The 21,619-nt window shown below is 38.5% G+C and overlaps 2 protein-coding genes across 2 annotated transcripts; both read right to left on the bottom strand.

The window, feature by feature from the left end:
• Positions 1–2,878: 2,878 nt before the first annotated feature.
• Positions 2,879–3,121, bottom strand: LOC141520591 (keratin-associated protein 19-7-like). Its single transcript, XM_074232230.1, has one exon. The coding sequence runs from the start codon at positions 3,119–3,121 to the stop codon at positions 2,879–2,881; it is 243 nt and encodes an 80-aa protein (XP_074088331.1).
• Positions 3,122–10,390: 7,269 nt separating this feature from the next.
• Positions 10,391–19,185, bottom strand: LOC141504934 (uncharacterized). The gene is made up of 3 exons (XM_074210347.1): positions 19,013–19,185; positions 17,465–17,737; positions 10,391–10,607 (listed from the first exon to the last, which is right to left on the bottom strand). The coding sequence occupies exons 1-3, from the start codon at positions 19,183–19,185 to the stop codon at positions 10,391–10,393; spliced, it is 663 nt and encodes a 220-aa protein (XP_074066448.1).
• Positions 19,186–21,619: the final 2,434 nt, after the last annotated feature.

Below are 21,619 nucleotides of genomic sequence, written 5' to 3'. Positions count from 1 at the left end.
AGACGTCTCTTATGAACTTTCAAAATGTGGAAGGTAGTAGGAAGTACTGATAATGAGTTATTGAGTAAGATCATACATTCTGGCTATATAGAGACAACCTGCTGAACAAGTGAATTCAGGGGAAATTCTGGGCTGAGTTAATGAATTTCAGAGAGAAGGGCAATGAACCTAAAAGATCTTAAAGAGTTTAGTAGGGGCAGCTAGGTGGCGCAGTGGATAGAGCACCGGCCCTGGAGTCAGGAGTACCCGGGTTCAAATCCGGCCTCAGACACTTAATAATTACCTAGCTGTGTGGCCTTGGGCAAGCCACTTAACCCCATTTGCCTTGCAAAAACCCCCTAAAAAATAAGAGTTTAATGGATAGAAGGCAGTTTGTAGCTCTTAGATTGCAGAGCATCTCAGAATAACTCCACCTGATCAGAAGAAAAAAAATGAAGTCAATGTAATTGGGGCAAAATAGACATCTCCACTCTTCTCTCAGGTTCCAAGTTTCTCATAACTCCAGACAATATGTCAGTCAGAAATTCCACTGTGACTTTGAAATTGCAAGAGGAGGGGTATAAGGGACAAGAACCCAGGAAAATGGAGATGATGGTCCATCTATAGTGTGCTGAGTGCTTGGTTGGTTTTTGGCTAAGCTGAGAGTGTCCAGTAGACCAGTCTTAGGTAAAGAACTTCCAAATAACAAGATTTAGTTGAAGAAGCTGAAACTCTTGTGCTTATAGGACATACAGGAGTTTGTGCTAGTGTTCTTAGTGTGTTTTAGTGGCCATCATATAGAGTAGTTACTTGCTCTTTTTTATGTGTCCCCTGGCAGGATATCTTGGGTTTAGAGTTAGCATTTCCTTTCCAAAAAAGGATGTTTTCCTCTGCTAAAGTCAATGAAATTCTTACACAATGAGAGCTGTGCAAAAGAGTAACAATCTCCTTCCTAAAGGATTTATTTTTACTGTAATATATCTTCCATGGAAGATCTTTTCACAAAGGATTGATAAATTGTTTAGAGACATATTTTGGGAGGGATTGAATAGAGGACTACTTAGTACTTTTCCAATGAAAAACCAGTGGTTTCAAAGAAACAGACAAATTTTTTTGAGTGGAGAATAAGACTTTAGGAGAGATAGATTGCAATTTTACTTAATTTTTAAGGGGTAATATCCATTGGCAATGACACTATAGTGCTTCCTTCACTGCCTGAAACACAAGTTAAACATTTCAATTGATAGATATTTATCAATACTTACCATTGTTATGTAAGCTGCTTTCTTTCTAAGGACCCATCTGAATTACATGATTTTTGGGGTCAAAAGTTTAAAGTCAGTTTGCGAAGTAATAAAATAGATACTCTTTTTACTTAGGCATTTGAGTTGATAAAAGAATATTAGAGTTTGAAGGTCATTCTTTTAAGAATGAGTTCACTTCAAAGAACTGGAATTTGATGGGATACCCACTAATTTGGGAATGAATGAACAAGTCGTGGTATATGATTGTGATGGAATACTTTTGTACCATAAGAAAAGAGGAGCAGAATACTTTCAGAAAAATCCTTGAAAAATCTACTTGAATATTTGTACATAGTAGTAGCAGTATTTCAGGTTGATCAACTGCAAATGACTTAGCTACTCTCAATAATCCAATGATCTAAATCAATTTTGAAAGGTTTAGGATGATGAAAAATGTTACATCAGAGGAAGAATTGATAAAAGTCTGAATGCAAATTGAAGGAAAGTTTTTCACTTTTCTTGTTTTGAGTGTTTTCTTTGAAAACAAGAATAATATGAAATTATGTATTGCATGATTGCAAACATATATCCTGTAACAAATTGCTTTTCTCAGAAAATAGAGGGAGAAGAATGGAAAGAAGAGAATTTGGAATTCAAAATTCAAAATAAAGTTAAAATTTTTTTAAGCCTGTGATTGGAAAAAATAAAATTGGGGGAAAAAAGAATGAATCCCCTTCTCCTGTGCATGGGGTGGGGTGCTTCAGTTTTAGTACAATGTTGTGAACTGGATTGGTGGCATAGTTTTCTCAAAGAGGTGGGAACCATCAGAATTGCTGATGATTTCATGGTAACCTTCACATTTGGTACATGACATGCCACTCATTTGTACTATATTTTAGAATTTCAAACTGGTGGCTGATAACAATAGTGGTGGATGACAAGTGATGGGCTACTCAGCATTCTGAAAAGTCTTGAGGGACACTTTGGTTCTGGAAGTGATGAATCATGGGAATGAAATGTATATGAATCTTTGAGAAACTTTGAACCTAAAAACCCTGTCTGTCCACACATGCACAGAATGTGAAAAAAAGGGCCTCAGATATATCTTTCTAAGATTTCATTTTTTACAGTACTTAAATCTTAGTACTTCATAACAGTCCCACTTTCCTGAAGACAAGGCATTTGCCCGTACAAATGGAGGCCCTGGAGACAAATATGAAGCAAATTGATTGCAAATCTGCAGTGACAGGTAAACATAAGTCAAGATGGAAAATCTCTTCATGAAATGAGATTGAAACTCAAGTGCAGAGAGGTCAAGGAGACATGAAAACAGTTTTACTATTTCAGTGAAAAAGTTTATTAGTTTATTAGAACATCTTATTAAATATTTCAGTCGTGGTGTATTGAGGGATACAATTATAGGGATCTCTCCATCATGAAAGGTGAGGTTGTACTTCAGTTCTCAGAGGAAGATTCTTATTGATTCTCAGTCCTGGGTCTTGGCTGCCCTAAGTGCTCCATATGGGTTGCAAGACCATTTTGCATGCCACCTAGCCTTACAGGCAGATGAAATATCATATTCTTACAATGCTGCAGAATTTGCCCAAAGCAGGGAGGGGCAAGAATTCCATGATAGTACAGGAGCAAGCAGTTTTTCAGTAGAAGTCAGAAGAATAATACCTTCCACAGCAAGATGGGCGGCAGCATCCATAGCCATAGCCACTATAGCCACCATAGCCACCATAGCCACTATAGCCACCATAGCCACCATAGCCTAGGCCTCCATAGCCATACCCTCCAAAGCCACAGCCTAGGCCACGGAAGCAACCACATCCACAGCCATAGCCAGAGCCATAGCCATAGCCCAGGCCCCCATAGTAGCTGCCGTAGTAGCTCATTGTGTCAGTATTCACGGATGTGGATGGATGTCAGGGATAGGTTGTATGTGTTCAGCAACATCTATACAAGGGCTTTTATGCACTTCAGTGGGAGGTGTGGCAGATCCCAGACAGTATTGTGTAATTTTCATTAATGAACTTGAAGAGCAAAAGCACATTCTTTTCATTTTTTCCTTCCCTAAGAACAATTCCTCCAGCTCATTAAAAATGTTTTTTTTCCTTCCATTTGTTATTTCTTTGACTACCATGATCTCATTCATGCAATGAGAAATGATTATAGTGTTGCTAAAGCCTATTTAGTTAATGTGACTGTTGTACTGTCTAGGCTTCATGGCAGCTGTCTCTTGAATGACTTTGTTTTCTTTATATTATGCTTTCTACTCTGACTTTTCTGATTTTTTAGATAGGTGGTTGAATCCTCTCACCCTTTTAAGAATGTTAATTCATTTTTAAGATTTAAAATAATTTCAGTTCTAAATTCCCTTTATCCCCTAATTCCTTTCATCCAGCCACAGACAAGTGAGGCAATATGATCCCCAATATTCATCTGAAATCATGCAAAAAAATTTTTATATTACTGAGGCCTTAAAATACAAGAATAATAAAGAAAGTGAGAAAATTTATACTTTATTTTTGTACCCAGTTCATCAGTTCATACTCTGAAGGTGGAGAACAATTTTCATCATGAGTCCTTTGCAATTGTCTTGAATAATTTTGATAATTTTTTTGTGCTTTTTAAATTTTTTTCTTGTTTATTCTTGTTTATATTCTTGTTTAAGAGTAAACATAATACCCCTCCTCCTCCAAAATATAAAAACTGATGAGGAATGAAGTAAAAGAAAGAGGAAAAAAATGTGTTTTGGTCTGTGTTCTGATTCCATCAGCTCTGTTTCAGGTGGATCGCATTCTTTATCATAAGTCCATCACAGAAGTTACTTCCATATTTTTCCACAGTTGCTGTTGCTGATTGTAATTCCCTCCATCCATTTCTCCCCACTACCATCTATTATATTTTCTGTCTCCATTCATTCTGTCCCTCTTCTAAAAGGTTCTGTAGGGTAACTGATCACCAGCCCTGGAACTAAGAGGCCCCAAGCCCACAGACCACTCCAGAGACCCAGCCACCACTCAGCCCCATGGTCCCGGACAGGACACCCAGTCCCAGCATCTTGCAAAAAGTAAAAAAGAAAATGTGTCATATCTTACTATTCTCTCCTATGATCTACCCTCTCCTCTATCACCTACATCCCCCCTTCCCCCGTCCTCCTTTTCTCCTTTTTTCTCTAGATGTCTATACCCTATTGAGAGTGCATGCTGTTTTCCTCTTTGAGCCATTTCTGATGAGAATGAAGGTTCCCTCATTCCCCCTCGCCTTCCCCCCTTCCATACCATTGCAAAAAAAATCTTTTATATAAAAATATCTTAGCCTATTCCATCTCTTATTTCTCTTACTCCCATTACATTTCCCTTTTAGCCATTGACTCCATTTTTACAAGATATTATACCTTCAAATTCAGCTCTCTCCTGTGCTTCATCTATAAAACTCCTTCTACCTGCTCTATTAAATGAGAAGGTTCATATAAATATTTATCAACATCTTCTTTCCATGCAGGAATACATGCAGTTCATCATCATTAAGTTCCTCATAATTTACCCTTCTCCTCCACTCTCTATGCTTCACCTGAGTGCTGTACTTGAAGGTCAAACTTTCTGTTCAGCTCTGGTTGAGCTGAAACATTTGAAATTCCTGTTTCACTGAAAGTCTATCTTTCCCCCTGGAAGATGATATTCAATTTTGCTAGGTAGTTGATTCTTGGCTGCATTCCAAGATCTTTTGCCTTCTGGAATATTATATTCCAAGCCCTATGACCCCTTAATGTAGTTGCTGCTAAGTCCTGTGTGATCCTGTAGCTCCATGATATTTGAATTGTGTCCTGGCTGCTTGTAATATTTTCTCTTTGACCTGTGAGTTCTAGAAGTTGGCTATAATGTTCCTGGGGGTTGATTTTTTTTTTTTTTTGATCTCTTTCTAGGGGATATTGGTGGATTCTCTCAATTTCTGTTTTTACCCTCTGCTTCTAGGATATCAGGGCAATTTTCATGTAGGAATTCTTTAAAAATGATGACAAGGCTCTTTTCCTGATCATGGCTTTCATGTATCCCAATAATTTTTAAATTATCTTTACTGAATCTGTTTTCCAGATCAGTTGTTTTTTCAATGAGATATTTGAAATTTTCTTCTAATTTTTTATTCTTTTTGTGTTGAAATATTGTGTCTTGACTTCTTATAAAGTCATCAGCTTCCTTTAATTCCATTTTACATCTGAAGGATTTGTTCTCCTCAGAGAGCTTTTTTATCTCCTTTTCCATCTGTCCAATTTTGCTTCTTAAAGCATTCTTTTCCTCAATAACTTTTTTGAACTGTTTTATCCATTTGACCTAGCTGGTTTTTAACATCTTATTTTCTTCAGCATTTTTTAGATCTCCTTGACTAAGCTACTAACTTCATTTTCATGTTTTTCCTGCAACTCTCTCATTTCTTTTGCCAATTTTTCTTCTATGTCCCTTACTTGATTTTCAGAAATCTTTTTTGAGGTCTGTTATAGCCTGAGCCCAACTTCTATATTTCTTGGAGTCTTTAGATGCAGAGGCTTGGACTCTCTCATCTTCAGATTGAGTATTTTGATCCTCCATGGGATCATAGACAAAGTAATTGTCAGTGGTCTGGTTCCTTCTTCTTTTTTCCTATTTACTCATTTCCCTAGCCTTTAGGGTGCTTCCTGAGCTTTTGATTTTTATTGGGACAACCCCACAAAGACCTCAATGTGTGAGGCTCTGACTGCTCTCCTGGTCTATGAATGACCACAAGAGCACCCTTCTGCCACAGGGCTGGGGGGGGGAATCCCTGCTCTGTGGTCAACCTAGACTGCTATCAGGATCTAATTGTGGTCAGAGCCCCAGAGTCCTGTTACAGGGACAGAGGACAGACCTCAGACAGCTAACTCCACTCCCTTACCTTTGGTGGGCTGAGCACTCGGGGCACAGCTGCCTAAGAGGCTCCTGCTGGGCGACTCCACAGGCTTGCTTCCATTTCCTGGATTTGGGTTGCTGTGGCTGGGCTGAGTAGAGTGACTGTGCTGAGGGACTGGGCTTTTCCCTTGCTCTGGCAGAGGTCTCCCTGCTGATTTTCCAAGTTGTGCTTGGTGCTTCCTGGGGTGCAGGCCAGGAAACTGCTTCTGTTACTGGGAGCTGGTGCTCCCAAGCTCCCTGGGGCTGTTCCTGGGAGGCTGAAGTTCCTTCACTCTGGCAGGGCTGCCCCTCTAACCCTGTGAGACAGAGTTTTTCCACTATTTTCCAGATTACCTTGGGCTGGAGAATTGCCTCAATGGATCTTTCTGTGGGTTCTATTGAAAATTTAGTTAGAGTCATAATTTTAAGGTTTTTGAAATATTTTGGAGAGAGCACCTAAGAGAGGCTCTTCTCCTGCCGCCATTTTGACTCTGTCCCCCAATTTTGATAATTATTGAATAATTTTGTTTATCAGAGTACTAAGTCTTTCACAGTTTATCATTATCACTATTGCTCTTAATGTGTACAATGATTTTCTAGTGCTAAACATGTCAGTTTGCATCAGTTTATAGAGGTCTTACCAGATTTTCTGAAACCATTCCCCCTCATTTTTTCTTATAGAAAGTTTTCCATCACAGTATATACCTCATCTTAGAGAGTCACTCATTCCATAATTGATGGGCATCTACTGCAACCTGCAGAAAGAACATCAAGAAAGATTTTTGTACATAGAAGTTCTTTTCTTTTTTCTTTGATCTCTGGCATAAAAACCTAGTAGCAGTAATATACCTGAGCAAAGAAACATGTAGTTCTATATCCTTTTGGGCATAGTTCCAAATTATTCTCCAGAATGATTGGACTAGTTTACAACTCCATCAATAGTTCATTAGTATCGCTTTCCGCCCACATTCCCTCAGTGTTTTTTCATTTCTGATAGGTGAGTTGGTACTTAAGAATAATTTAAATTTGTTTTTTCCCCAATCAATATTTATTTAGAGAATTTTTTCATATGATTATAGATATATTTGATTTTTTCTTCTTCTAAAAATTATCTATTCATATTCTTTGACCATTTATCAACTGGAAACTGGCTCTAATTTTTGTAAATTTCACTCAGTTTCCTATGTATTTGTGAAATAACATCTTTATTTGAAAAACTCACAATAAAATTTTCAATACTACTTCTTTGACCATGGTACTTTTTACAAAACATAGTTTCCCAGATTAATTATGTCTTTTAATAAGGCATAGTTTTGTTTTTACTCTGTTTTTTCACATCAGTAAAAGCATAATAGATTCTGATCCAGTCCCTGATTTTAACTCTTTGTGTGTGTCTTTCTGTTTCTCATAAATAACATATTGGTTTCTAATTCATTATGCTGGCTTCTTCTACTTCATGATCACATTCTTCCCATTCACATTCAGAATTTTGATTACTTTGTATTTTCTGCCATTCTAAATCCTTTTTTTAATTTTCTCTCCCTTTTTACATTGACTTTTCTCAAAAGTTTGTTTTGCTTTTAATCACTTAATATTCCATCCATTTTACCCTCCTGACTCTCTGCCCCTCCCCAGGTCCTTTTCTCTTATCCCTTTTCCCTCCTGCTTTTTTGTTGATTAAGATAGAGTTAATTGCCTAAGAGTTTTGTGTGTGTGTGTGTGTGTGTGTGTGTGTGTGTGTGTATGTGTGTGTTCTTCCCTCTTTGAACCAGTTCTGATGAAAGTTATTTTAAAACATTGCTCACCACCCCATACTGTAAAAATTCTCCATATATTTTTCCTTATACTGTAATAACTTTCCATAATTTTTCCCTATATTGTAAAACCTTTTCTTTGCATTACTCTTTAGTTGAGAAATTTCCTTCACTCTTTTTCCCTCACCCCCTTCTCTCTGATTAACTCTTTTTTTTACCCTTCCAATTTTTTTAGATTATGCAATCATAATCAAGTCACACTCATGCCTTCTATCTATGTAGACTCCTTCTAACTGCCCTAAAAATAATAAATATATAGTTACAAGGATCATCTTCTTATATAGGGATATAAACAATTTAACCTTAACTTAATCCATTATCATTTCTCTTTCATATTTGCCTTTTTATACTTCTCTCATGTCTTTTGTTTGAAGGTCAAATTTTCTATTCAGCCTTGATTTTTTTTTTTATTAAGAATGCTAGAAATGTCTCCCTTTCATTAAATATCCAATGTTCTTCCTGAAGGATTATATTCAGTTTTGCTGGAGAGAGTTGTCTTTTGGCATATATTCAAAGCCAATTGCTCCTTTAAGGAGGAAGTTCCTAAATCTTATTTTATACTGACTGTGGTTCTATGATATTAGAATTGTTTCTTTCCAAATGTTTCCAATAGTTTCTCCTTGCTGTGGAAGTTCTGACATTTGACTATAACATCCTTGGGAGTTTTCTTTTGGGATATTTTTCAGGAGCTGATCAGTGAATCCTGTTAATTTCATTTTTACCCCTTTGACCTAAGATATAAAGACATGTTAGGTCAATAATTTCTTTAAATATGATGTCTAGTATCATTTTTTTTAAAATCATGCTTTTCAGGTAGCCCAATAATTTCAAATAATTGCTCTTCCATATGTTTTCCATGTCAGTTGTTTTTCCTGTGAATGATTTCACATTTTTTCTATTTTTTCTTTTGACTTTGTTTTCTTGTTTCTTGACGTCTTGTGAAGTCAATAATTTTCAGTTGTCCAATTTAAATTTTTTAAGGAATTATTTTTATCAGTAAGGTTTTGTAGCTTCCCCCTCCCCCCGCCATCTGGTCAATTCTGCTTTCTTAAGTGAATTTTTTTTGCTTGGTTTACTGATAGGTCAATTTTTTTTAAAGTGGATTTTTTTTCTTTCAGTATTCTGAGACTGAATCTAGTTAATGGCAGGATGGTAGTGCTCTTGAAAGAACTAAGGAAGTTGGGAGGTAGGATGCTTTGGGCCAGGCTGAGATGAAAAACTTTGTAATATATTTGGGGGCTTTGAGATAACTAAGGGACATCATTTTGAAAAATTGTAATTAGATAGTTCATGATATGGAACTGGAGCTAAAGAGATATGCAGGTTCAGATCTCTAGATGTAGCAGTGAGTGACAGAGAGAAGGTCACAGAAAAACTTGAAGCTTTGAAGGCCTCCATCTGAGAGAGTATAAGAGGGAGAAAAGAGCTCCTAAGACAGGAGATTAGCCATAGTTAGTAAACATGGTTTGGATTGTGTTCTGGTAAGGCAACTTGGAATGAACAATCATACTGGTTAGAACAGTGTCAAGTAAATCCAGGAACACTAATTAGCCAGTGGTGTCAGGATCTGAAGAGAAATAGAGAAGAAGGGAGATTCAGATGACATCATTAGTTTTAGCCATGAGAACATGATTAGACATTTTGGAGAGTAGATTTGAATATAGCAACATCGAGATGATTTCCCCAGTGGATTGGGCCTCAGAGAGTGGTGTTGTGGCTATGCAAGTGACTTAAAAAAACAGGACCTACCTAAAGGGCAAGGCTCCCTGATAACTTTCAGACTTGGTCTATGACTCTTCCATAGTCTTTATTATTCCATTCAGTTGCTGAGCTCCAAAACTTCAAATTTGATAACAAATCAATGAAAGACAACTACACAAGTAATGAGTTAATCCACATTCTTTCATTCATCAGAGACACTTTGGATATGGAAGTGATGAACATGTGAAGTTTGAAGAACCATCAAGATAAAAATTCTGTTCATTTTGAATAGAATTTGGTAACTGGGACATAGCTTATAGGAAAAATGCCTTGCTTTTAGGAAAGTGGGACCTAGACAAGTATAGTGAGGTCAATGAGGAGAGGTAAAACAGTTTTGGTTAAGTCAATGAAACAAGTTTATTAGAAAATTGTAATAGACATCTCCCCTGTGATCTATCAGAGCTGAACAAACTTGCTTGAAATGAGCTGTTGCTGGGGGCATCTTCATCATGAAAGGTGACATTGTGCTTTATTTCCCAGCAGGCTGGTTCCTATGGATTCTCAGTCCTTGCCACTTGGCTGCTTTCAGTGCTCCATATGGATTGGTAAGGCCATCTTCTGGTAGCTCTCCCATGCCACCCAGCCTTAGAGGCAGATGGAATATATGTTGTTACGATGTTGTAAAATTAGCCCCAAAGCAGGGAGGGGGCAAGGATTCCATGATAGTGCAGGAGCAAGCAGTTTTTCAGTAGAAGCCAGAAGAATAATAATACCTTCCACAGCAAGATGGGCGGCAGCAGCCATAGCCATAGCCACCATAGCTACCATAGCCCAGACCTCCATAGCCATAGCCACAGCCTAGGCCACAGAAGCCACCACATCCACAGCCATAGCCAGAGCCATAGCCATAGCCCAGGCCCCCATAGTAGCTGCCGTAGTAGCTCATTGTGTCAGGATTCACGGATTTGTATGGATGTCAGGGGTAGGTTGTGTGAGTACAGTAACTTCTACACAGGGGCTTTTTATACATTTCCAATGATAGGTGTGGCAGATCCATAGCTACACATACATTTTTCTCATTAATAAGCTTGCTAGAGCAAATTGCATTCTTGTCATTGTTCCTAGAAAACAATTCCTTTCCTCTAGCTCATTAAAAATATTTTCTCACAATTTACTGTTTCTCTGAGGAGGCTTATTCCTGCAATGGGAAATGGTCATAGTGTTACCAAAATTCTTAATAGTTAATGTCATGGGAAATACTACTCAGGCTTCATGGCAGCAATCTCTTTGCATTCTTTCATTATGATTGCTTCCTTGAGTTGTTTGTTCTTTAGGTAGGCTGTTGAATCCTGATTCTTTTATTCAATGCCATTTGAGACTCAGTTGATAGAATTATGCAAGGTTGGAGTTGCCATGGTGAACAGTATCAGTTTATGAAATATGTCAATTAATCTTCTTTTTCCTAATAACCCCAAACACAAACTACCAACCCAGTTATTTGTACTGTGTCAACAACTTGCCCAGAGATTGAACTGATACCCTGCCCTTCAGCAACACTTATGTTCCAAGTCCAGGGAGAATATGAAAATAGTAAGGTACCTGCCACAAACATGAATATTTGATGGAAGATGATTTCAGAGGCAGAGGCATGAGATTCTGGTAAATAAGGGAAAGGACAATAGTTATGGTTAGGATTAAAGCTCAAACTCAAAGGCAGAAGAAAAATTCTGAGGAGGGAAAGAACAATCTGAATGGATTGGATAGCAAGTCAATGCAAAGACAAGCAGAAGGTACATGTAACAAATGATTTGCAACTGGTCTATAAACTATGGAGAGGGGAAATAAATTATACAAAGACTGGAGGAGAAAGGATTGTTCACTTTATGTAAAGCATGAAATTCCCAACAAATCTATCATTTTGAGCCACCAAAGCATAGGAGGCAATGAGAGTTTACCAGATAATATGTGCAGCACTGCAGGTCTTTGAAGATTGAATAAGATAAATGTTTTAGGAAAATATTTTGGGAAAGTTGAGTAAAGGACAGATCATGATGAAGGGAGGAGATAGGGAGTTGAAGTAGGGAGGTCAATTAGAAGTTCCTGCAGAGAGATATTGAGGACTTAATCTAATATGGGGTCTGTCAAGAGTAGAAAGAAAGGCATGCCAAGGGTGTTGTAAGATTAGCAAGAACAGGGGGGCAGAGCCAGGATGGTGGTGTGAAGGCAGCATTTCTGGAGAAGTCCAACCCCCCCCCCCAAAACTCTCAAAAAAACAAAGGATGACCCTAGCCAAAATTTAGCGGGGCAGAACCCACAGAAAGACTGAGTGATACATTTTCCCAGTCCAAGATAACTTAGAACTTCTGAGGGAAAGGTGTGTTTCACCAGGACGGGAGGTTGGAAAAAAAGCCACAGTGCAGCCCAGCCCAGCCCAGCCCAGCCCAGTCCAGTCCAGCCCAGCCCAGTCCAGCCCAGAGATCACCAGCAACAGCTTGAAGGGGCAGTGAGAGAACTCTGTTGCACCTGGGTGAGTGTGGAGTGAGGAGTACGGCCACAGAATCTGCAGCAAGAATCGGGAGAAAGCAGCCTGCACTCCCAGAGACGGTAAGGGAAGTCTGCAGAGATTTCTCTGCTCTTCCTGGGGTAGGACTCTGCTGTTTGCCTACACTCAGATACAGGTTGCAGTTTGGGCTTCCATACTAAATAACCAATCTGGATCTCTCCTTATAGCCCCAGGGTGGAGGGCAGTGCTGTGCTCATCTACATATCAAAGCACAGGCTAGAAAGCATAAGACCTTGGAGGAATAAAGGTCCCAGTGGGGTGTACCCCCCCCCCCCCAAGCCCCCAAGCCTCGGAAGTGCTGTAATTTAGTTTTGGGCTGAGTAAATGAGTAAACAACAGAAAAAGAAGAATCTGATAATAGAGAATTACTTTAATCCATGGAAGATCAAAACACATATTCAGATGATGACAAAATAGAAGCTTCCATAGCCAAAACCTCCAAGAGAAATAGAAAATGGGCTCAGATTATGGATGAGCTCAAAAAAAAAAAAAAGACTTTCAAAGCAATTAAGGAGGGTGGAGGAAAAATTGGAAGGAGAAATGAGAGTGATGCAGAAAAATCACGAAAACCAAATCAAGGGGGCGGCTAGGTGGTACAGTGGATAGAGCACCAGCCCTGGAGTCAGGAGTACTTGTGTTCAAATCCGGTCTCAGACACTTAATAATTACCTAGCTGTGTGGCCCTGGGCAAGCCACTTAACCCCATTGCCTTGCTAAAAAAAAAAAAACCTTAAAAAAAACCGAATCAAAAGTTTGGTGAAAGATAGATAAAAAAAATACTGAAGAAAATAATATGTTAAAAACCAGTTTAGGCCAAATGGCAAAAGCAATGCAAAAGGCAAATGAGGAGAAGAATGCCTTGAAAAGCAGAATTGGCCAGCTGGAAAAGGAGATAAAAAAAGCTCTCTGAAGGAAACAACTCCTTCAAATGCAAAAATGGAACTAAATGAAGCTGATGACTTTACAAGAAATCAGGAAGAAATAAAACTCTTCCAAAAAAAGCCCAAAATTAGAAGAAAATGTGAAATATCTCATTGGAAAAACAACCGACCTTGAAAACAAATCCAGGAGAAATAATTTAAACATTATTGGACTATCTGAAAGCCACAACCAGGAGAAGAGCTTAGACTTCATTTTTCAAGAAATAATACAGCAAAATTGCCCTAAGATCCTAGAAGCAGAGGGTAAAGTAGAAATCGAGAGAATTCACCAGTCACCCCCTGAAAAGGATCCCAAAAGAAAAACTTAGGGGAATATTATAGCCAAATTCCCAAACTCCCAAATCAAAGAGAAAATTCTAAAAGCTGCCAGAAACAGACAATTCAACTGCGGAGGCTCCATAGTCAGGATTACACAGGATCTGGCAGCATCTACATTAAGGGCTCGTAGGGATTGGAATATGATATTTCAGAAGGCAAAAGATCTTGGTTTACAACCGAGAATCAACTACCCAGCAAAAGTGAACATCCTTTTTCAGGGGAAAAGATGGACTTTCAATGAAACAGGGGACTTTCAAACTTTTTTATGGAGATGACCAGAGCTGAACAAAAAGTTTGATCTTCAAATACAGAACTCTGGTGAACCATAGAGGGAATGGAAGAGAGGGACTAACTATGAGGAACTTGATGATGTTGAACTAACTGTTTGTATTCCTTCATGGGAAGAAGATATTGATAACTCAAATGAACTTTCTCATTTACAAAAGCTGTTAGAAGGAGCATATATGGACAGGACATAGGAAGGAGTGGAATATAATGGTATGATGTTGTAAAGGGATGGAGTCAATGGGTGATGTGGGAAAGTACTGGGAGGAAGGAACAGGAGATGAAGAATCTGAGAGATTTCACATAAGAGTCAAGAAAAAGCTTTTTCAATGGAATGGAGGGGGGGAAGGCAAGGGGGAATGAGTGAGCCTTCATTCTCATCAGAAATGGCTCAGGGAGGAAATGACATACATACTTAATAGGTTGAGGAAATCTGACTTGACCTGGAAAAGGATGGGAGGAAAGGGACAGGATGAGAGGGAATGGGGGTAGGGAAGGGGGGAATAGGTGATAGAAGAGATGGAAGATCAGGGGAGATGCTACTCAGATGCAACACACTTTTGGACAGGGCCAGGATGAAAGGAGAGAGAGGATAGAATAAATGAGAGTGGGGAGAAATAGAGTGAAGGTATAGCTAGTAATAGCAACTGAGGGAAAAATATTGAAGCAACTTCTCTGGTGGACTTATGATAAAGAAAGCAACTCACCCCAGAGACAGAGCCATTGAAATCTGAACATAGACTGAAGTATGTTTTTTTTCTCTATTTCTCTCTATTCTTGAGGTTTCCCATCTTCTTGGGGGGGGTTATGTTTATTCTTATGTTTACTCTTATAACACTCAATTTACATCAATGTATGACATGGAAACAATGTAGAGACTGTCAGACAGCCTTGTGTGTGAGGGGGAAGGGAGGAAGGGGTAAAAAATTGTAAAATTCAGAGCCTTGAAAAAAATGATGGGTACATATTACTATTGTATATAATTGGAAAACAAATAAAATGTTAAAATGTTAAAAAAATGATTAGCAAGAACAAGTTTTACCAATTGATTGGATAAGTTCAATGACAGTTAAGCATCAAGTACTCCCTTGTGATCAGAACCTGAATTCCTGTTAACAAAGTGGTACTATTGAAAGTTGTAAGGGGGCAAGTTGCTTTCCAATAGGCAGATGAGGAACTATGTTCTCTAGAATTAGGGGCTTTTGATCACTTTGAAACAACAAGTTGAAATTATGCAATTGGACAATTTTATGTGGAACTAGAGTGCAGGAGAGATGCAGTTATGGATCTGGAGATGTGGAAATGAGTGACAGAGAGAAGGTCTCTCCAGTGGAGAAAGTAAAATAGTGATAAAAGAGAAGACATAACATCTTAGGTGTCAGCCAGAATTGACATGACAAGATAATGGGATAGATAAAATGATTAAGAGGGAACAGTAAGATGGGAAGAACAGTGTCAAATTTACCCAGCAACACCAGTTGGCCAACAGTGTGAAATGCTAAAGGAAAATCAAGAAGGATGATTTAGAAGAGGACACTTTTTTTCAAGTCAGGAAGAAATCACTGGACATTTTGGAAAGTGCAGTTTCTCTTGAATTTGGGAATCAGGAACCATGTGTCCAAGACTTTCAAGGACAGTGAAAGGAGGACAATCAGGGATTCTGCGTAAGCTCCAATGAAGGCAATGTAGCCATTGATGTGTAAAATATGGAAATACTAGGGAGTACTAATAATTTTAGATTAGTTAGATTTGTGCACAATTCTCTCCCATAATCTTCCCTCTCTTCTATCACCTATTCCCCCCTTCCTTCCCCCTGTCCCTTTTCCTCTCATTTTTCTCTCTACGGTAAGATAGATTTCTATGCCCTATTAAATGTGTATGTTATTTCCTCTCTGAGCCATATCTGATGAAAAAGAAAGCTCACTCATTCCCTCTCACCTTCCCCATTCCACTCCATCACAAAAAATTTTTCTTGACTCTTGTAGGTGAAATATCCTAGCCCATTCTTCCTCTCCTTTCCCTTCCTCCTAGTACTTTCCTTTATCATCCACTGACTCCATCTTTGTACTATATTATACCATTATATTTCAATTTCTTCCTCTGCCTTGTCTATATATGCTCCTTCTAACTCTTTGAGTTATCAATATCTTCTTCCCAAGCAGGAATACAAATAGTTCAGCATCATTAAGTTCTTCATAATTAGTCTTTCTTGTCCACCCTTTCTATGCTTCACTTGAGTCCCATACTTGAAGATCAATCTTTCTCTTCAGCTCTGGTCATTTCAACAGGAAAGTTTGAAAGTCCCCTGTTTCATTGAAAATCCATCTTTTCCCCCTGAAAGAGGATGTTCAGTTTTGCTGGTAGTTGATTCTTGGTTGTAAACCGAGCTCTTTTGTTTTCTTGAATATCATATTCTAAGCTCTACAAACCCTTAATGTGGATGCTGCCAGATCCCTGTGTAATACTGACTATAGAGCCTTGGCAGTTGAATTGTTTGTTTCTGGAAGCTTGTAGGATTTTCTCTTTGAATTGGCTTGGGAGTTTTGGAATTTGGTTATAATATTCCTAGGAGTTTTTCTTTTGGGATCTTTTTCAAGAGGTGATCAGTGAGTTCCCTAAATTTCTATTTTGCCCTCTGCTTCTAGGATCTCAGGGCAATTTTGCTGCATTATTTCTTGAAAAATGAAGCCTAGGCTCTTCTCCTGGTCATGACTTTCAGGTAGCCCAATAAGTTTTAAATTATCTCACCTGCATCTGTTTTCTATGTCAGTTTTTTTCCAATGATATATTTTTACATTTCCTTCTAATTTTTCATTCTTTTGGTATTGTTTTATTGTTTCTTGATTTCTCACAATGTCTTCAGTTTCCCTTAGCTCTATTCTACATTTGAAGGAGTTATTTTCTTCAGAGAGCTTTTTTATCTCCTTTTCCAGCTGATCAATTCTGCTTTTCTTTAGGTTTTTTTTTTTTTTTTTTGCAAGGCAAATGGGGTTAAAGTGGTTTGCCCAAGGCCACATGGCTGGGTAATTATTAAGTGTTTGAGGTCGGATTTGAACCCAGGCCAATTCTGCTTTTTAAGGCATTCTTCTTCTTCTCATTTGACTTTTGGGTTGCTTTTCCATTTGACCTATTTTCTTCAGTATTTTTTTGTATTTCTTTCACCAAGTTCCTGACTTGGTTTTCATGATTACCTGCATTGCTCTCATTTCTCTTCCTAGTTTTTCCTCTATCTCTACTTGCTTTTCAAAGTCTTTTCTGAGCTCATCCATAGCCTGAGAACATTTACGATTTCTCTTGAAGGCTTTGGATACAGAAACTTGGACTTTGTCATCTTTTGAGTGTGTATTTTGATCCTCCATGGGACCAAAGTAATTTTTATGGTCAGATTCTTCTTTTTTTGTTGTTTGCTCATGTGCTCTGCCTATGATTGATTTACCACACTTCCAAGGCTTTGGGGGGCTTTTGGGATACCCCATAAGGATCTTAAATCCTCCAAGTTCTTATTAGAGGCTCTGACTGCTCTCCTGGTCTGTGCTCTGGCATGTGGATGACCACAAACCCTCCCCTATTCCCTGGAACTGTAAGGAAGGTCCCTGCTTGTCTATGGTAGTATGGAGACCCAAAGTATATCCTGGATCTGAGTGTGGGCAAATAACTGAGTCCTGCCCCAGGGAGAGCAGAGAGACCTTTTCAGTCTCTCTCCACCCCTTACCATCTGTGGGCTGCACACTCTGGAAGTTCTGGGTAGCTCTGTTGATTTCCACTGCAGTTTTTCACTGCAGGCCTGCTCTGAGGCTGGTCTTCTTTGCTCACTCTGGTGCAGCAGAGTTCTCTCACTGTCCCATTCAAGTTGTCCCCTGTGATCCCTGAGTCAAGAGGTCTGGAAACCACCCCCTCTGCCACAGACCCAGGTGCCCTCAGGGATCCAGGTGCTTTGAGGGCTGTTTCTTGAACACTGGAGCAGGTTTGCTCTGGCCCGACTGTGCTGCAGTGAAGCAGACCTTTCTTGCAGATCTTCTAAGTTGTCTTGGACTGAGAAATTATATCACAATTTTTCTGTGGTTCTGCCCCTCCAAATTTTAGCTAGAGTCATAATTTGTTGGCTTTTGGAGGCTTTGGGGAATGAGCTCCTGGGAATTCCTGCCCTCATGTTGCCATCTTGACTTCGCCCTCCTAGACCTATCCTGATAGTATTGATGATTTGAGCAGGTGGGAACTATTTGTAGGGAAAGATTCCCTGACAACATTCAAGCTTCTTCTAAAGTCTTTGTAGAGTATTATTTATATCTACTATGCTGCAAAACTTAAGTAGTCAATGTAAATACTGGTGAATGATGATTAGAAAATAATAAATTAAGCTAAATTCTTATAGTCATCACCATATAAGATATGGAGGTCATGAATCATAAAAGTGAGCCCATGAATATATGAATTACTGAGAAACCTTGAAAAAAACCCTATCTTTATGCATATAGAGTATGGGAAAAGGCCATGATTTATAGAGATAACTTCCTTTAACTTTAGTAAAATTAGGCCTGGAAGTTATGAAGTATTATAATTTAAGTATTGCAGAATTTAAATTTTAATCTTTTCTTTTGATAGATAGTGGTGTTAAGTGACTTGCCCAAGGTCACACAGCAAAGTAAGTAGTAAGCGTCTGAGGTCAGATGTGAACTCAGGTCCTCCGGACTCCAGGGCTGGAGCTCTATCCTAGCTGCCCCTGAATTTAAATTTTATAAAGATGTTTAATAAGAAAATAATATGGTTTCTTTTTAAAAAAGAGAAATTTCAAGAGTTGTCACTTCATTTCAAAGGATAATCTCTTCATGTGTAAGGATTAAATCCATGTAGAAAGAGGATCAGGAAAGAGATATTGAAAAAGTTTTGCTAAGCCAAAAAAACCAAATTTATTAGGAAAAATCATAAAAGACACCTCAGAGAAGTTTTGGTATATTAGAGGTGAGCAAATTTGTTAAAAATTAGTTGATATTGGAGGAATCTTTCTCATGAAAGGTAAGATTTTTGCATCATTTCCCAGAAGGAAGGATCCTGCTGCTTCTTGATCTCTACAATTTCATTACCCTAAGTGCTTCATGGAGATTCTATGACCTTTTGTGGCACTCTCCTATGCTCCAATGATGCAGAGACAGATGGAATGAAAGGTCCTGATAAAACCATGCAATTATCCCAAGGAGGGTTGTGCAAGGATTCCATGACACTGTAGTGTTGTTTTTTTCAGTAGAAGCCAGAAGAATAATACCTTTCGCAGCAAGATGGGTGACAGAAGCTATAGCCATAGCTATCATAGACCAGGCCTCCATAGCCATAGCCACTAAAGCCATAACCTAGGCCATGGAAGCAGCCACATCCACAACCATACCCAGAACCATAGCCATAGCCCAGGCTCCCAAAGTAGCTGCCAGAGTAGCTCATTGTGTCAAGGTTTATGGATTTAGATGGATAAGAGATTTAGTTTGCGTATTTGTGAAGGGGTACCATGTACATTAGATTTTTTTATACTCTTCCAGTGGGAGGTGTGGCAGTCAATCCAGAACTGCATCATTAGCTTTAATGAACTTGCCAGGAAAAATAACATTCTTATCATCATTTGTTGCTTGTGAAGAATTTCTCTAGCTCATTAAGCGTGTTTTCTCTTGATATACCATTTGTCTTTGAAGACTCTACCAAGGATTTGTCATGAGCAATAATTATAATGTTACCATGGCCCATGTGGTTAATACAGCTGGTGCTTTACTTAGTTTTCATGGCAACTGTTTCCTGAAGATATTGTCCTCATTTTAGAGCTTGATGACCTATGCATCTGATTCTTTAGGCATGCTGTTTGGATTCTGTTTCTTTTGATCAGTGATGTTTTTATTTTTATTTTTTTAATTTAAATTTATTTTTATTAAAGACATTATTTGAGTTTTACATTTTTCCCCCAATCTTGCTTCCCCCCCCCCCCCCCCACAGAATGCACTCTGTCAGTCTTTACTTTGTTTCCATGTTGTACCTTGATCCAAATCGGGTGTGATGAGAGAGAAATCATATCCTTAAAGAAGAGAAGTCTAAGAGGTGACAAGATCAGACAATAAGCTATCTGTTTTTTTCCTAAATTAAAGGGAATAGTCCTTGCACTTTGTTCAAACTCCACAGCTCCTTGTCTGGATACAGATGGCACTCTCCTTTGCAGACAGCCCAAAATTGTTCCCTATTGTTGCACTGATGGAATGAGCAAGTCCTTCAAGCTTGAACAAGTGATGTTTTTAAATTGAAGTGTTAGCCAAGTTTCAGATTGAAGCTGAGATAATTATGGGAGAAAATGTTTGAAATCAGTGAATCAAAAAACCATTCCCAAAACACTAAAACACAAATCACCTCTTCAGTATTTACACTCTACCAGCTATTGTACTTAGGACTGGGAGTTTCTACCCTCAGGTAGCTCTAAAGTTTGATGTATAGTGAAAAAATGAAAATTACAAGGCACCTGACCCAAACATGGAGAGTTTATAGGACAAGATCTCAGAAGAAAAGATGGAAGACATTGGAAAAATAAGGTAAGGGAAAGTGCTTATAGATAGGATATGATAAGAAACTCTCTTGGTCCAGGGAAAATCAGAGTTGAAAGGAGTAAAGAGGAGAGGACTTTTGTCAGGGTGTGGACAGGCAGATAGTATACAAAGTCAAGCACAAAGTATCTGATGTGTATTTTCTGAGTGAAAGCAGATCCACTCCATTGAGCAGGACAATAAAATATGGAGAAGAGAATAAAGTACTGAGACTGGAAAGATAGGAAGGGGTCAGCTCCTAAAAAAGAGTAAAATGGAAGTCAGGGGGTACTTACTGAAACTAATACAAACCAGGAAGCAAATAGAATTTATAAGATTATTGGTATGGTGATTTGGTATTTGATGTGCTTAGAGAAAGAATAATCAGAATAGTGTTTTAGGGAAAAACCCATGAATAGGTGATCAGAAGATGAGTGGAAAAAGAGTGAGTCAGGGAGACTAATCAAAGGATTTTGCAGAGAGGCTTCTGAAGGTGGATCTAAAGTGGGAACAGTATGAATACAAAGTAGTGTTTAGATTCCAGAGATGATGTTAGAAAGAACAAGTTTTGCAAACTGAATGGATAGTTGTTTTTTAGAGCTACAGGTCTTCCCCGGATCTGTTGAACTGATTTCCTGACTTGTTGACAGTTCTCTTGAAATATGTATAGAAGTTTTAAATAGATGGGAGACAGGAGGAGATCTGTTGTAGAGTTTGGGGTTTGAGATGTGTAAGGGATATGAAGTTGAAATTGTCCCATCAGACAGTTCATGATGTGGGAGTGGAGTTCATGAGAGATTAGGAACACATACTGTCACATCAAAAGAGAGAACTTAATGGAAGGAAAAAACCAAAAGAGATATTATATAACCTTAGGATTCTCTGTATCAGCATCAGATGAAAAACAATTGGCCAGTTTATGTCACTGTTAATGAACATTTGATCTAGAAGAGCAGTGTCAAGCATATCCCAAAGTGTCAGTTGACTAGCATTTTCAAAAATCAAAGGGAGATCAAGAAGGGAAGACTCCTAAGAGGTCCTTATTTTTGTCCATAAGGATGTCACTGGGTACTTTAAAGAGAATATTTTCTCTTAAATATTAGAATCAGGAACCAGATGTCTAGGATGTCTGAAGACAGTGAAAAGAGAGCTGGCAAAAGACCCTAAGTAGGCACCATTAATTGCAGAATAAACATAGACTCTTAAATGTAATGTAGTAGTACAGAGAAGTGTTGTTGATATGAGTTTGGGAAAGATCATGCATTCTGGGCATAAGTAGACAGTCAGATGTGTTGCGGTAGGGGTCTGTCTGACCCTCC

Source organism: Macrotis lagotis, chromosome 1 (assembly GCF_037893015.1).
Source record: "Macrotis lagotis isolate mMagLag1 chromosome 1, bilby.v1.9.chrom.fasta, whole genome shotgun sequence".
Classification (NCBI taxonomy): Eukaryota; Metazoa; Chordata; class Mammalia; order Peramelemorphia; family Peramelidae; genus Macrotis; species Macrotis lagotis.
Note: the sequence above shows the minus strand (reverse complement) of the source record. Positions and strands in the feature narration are given on the sequence as shown.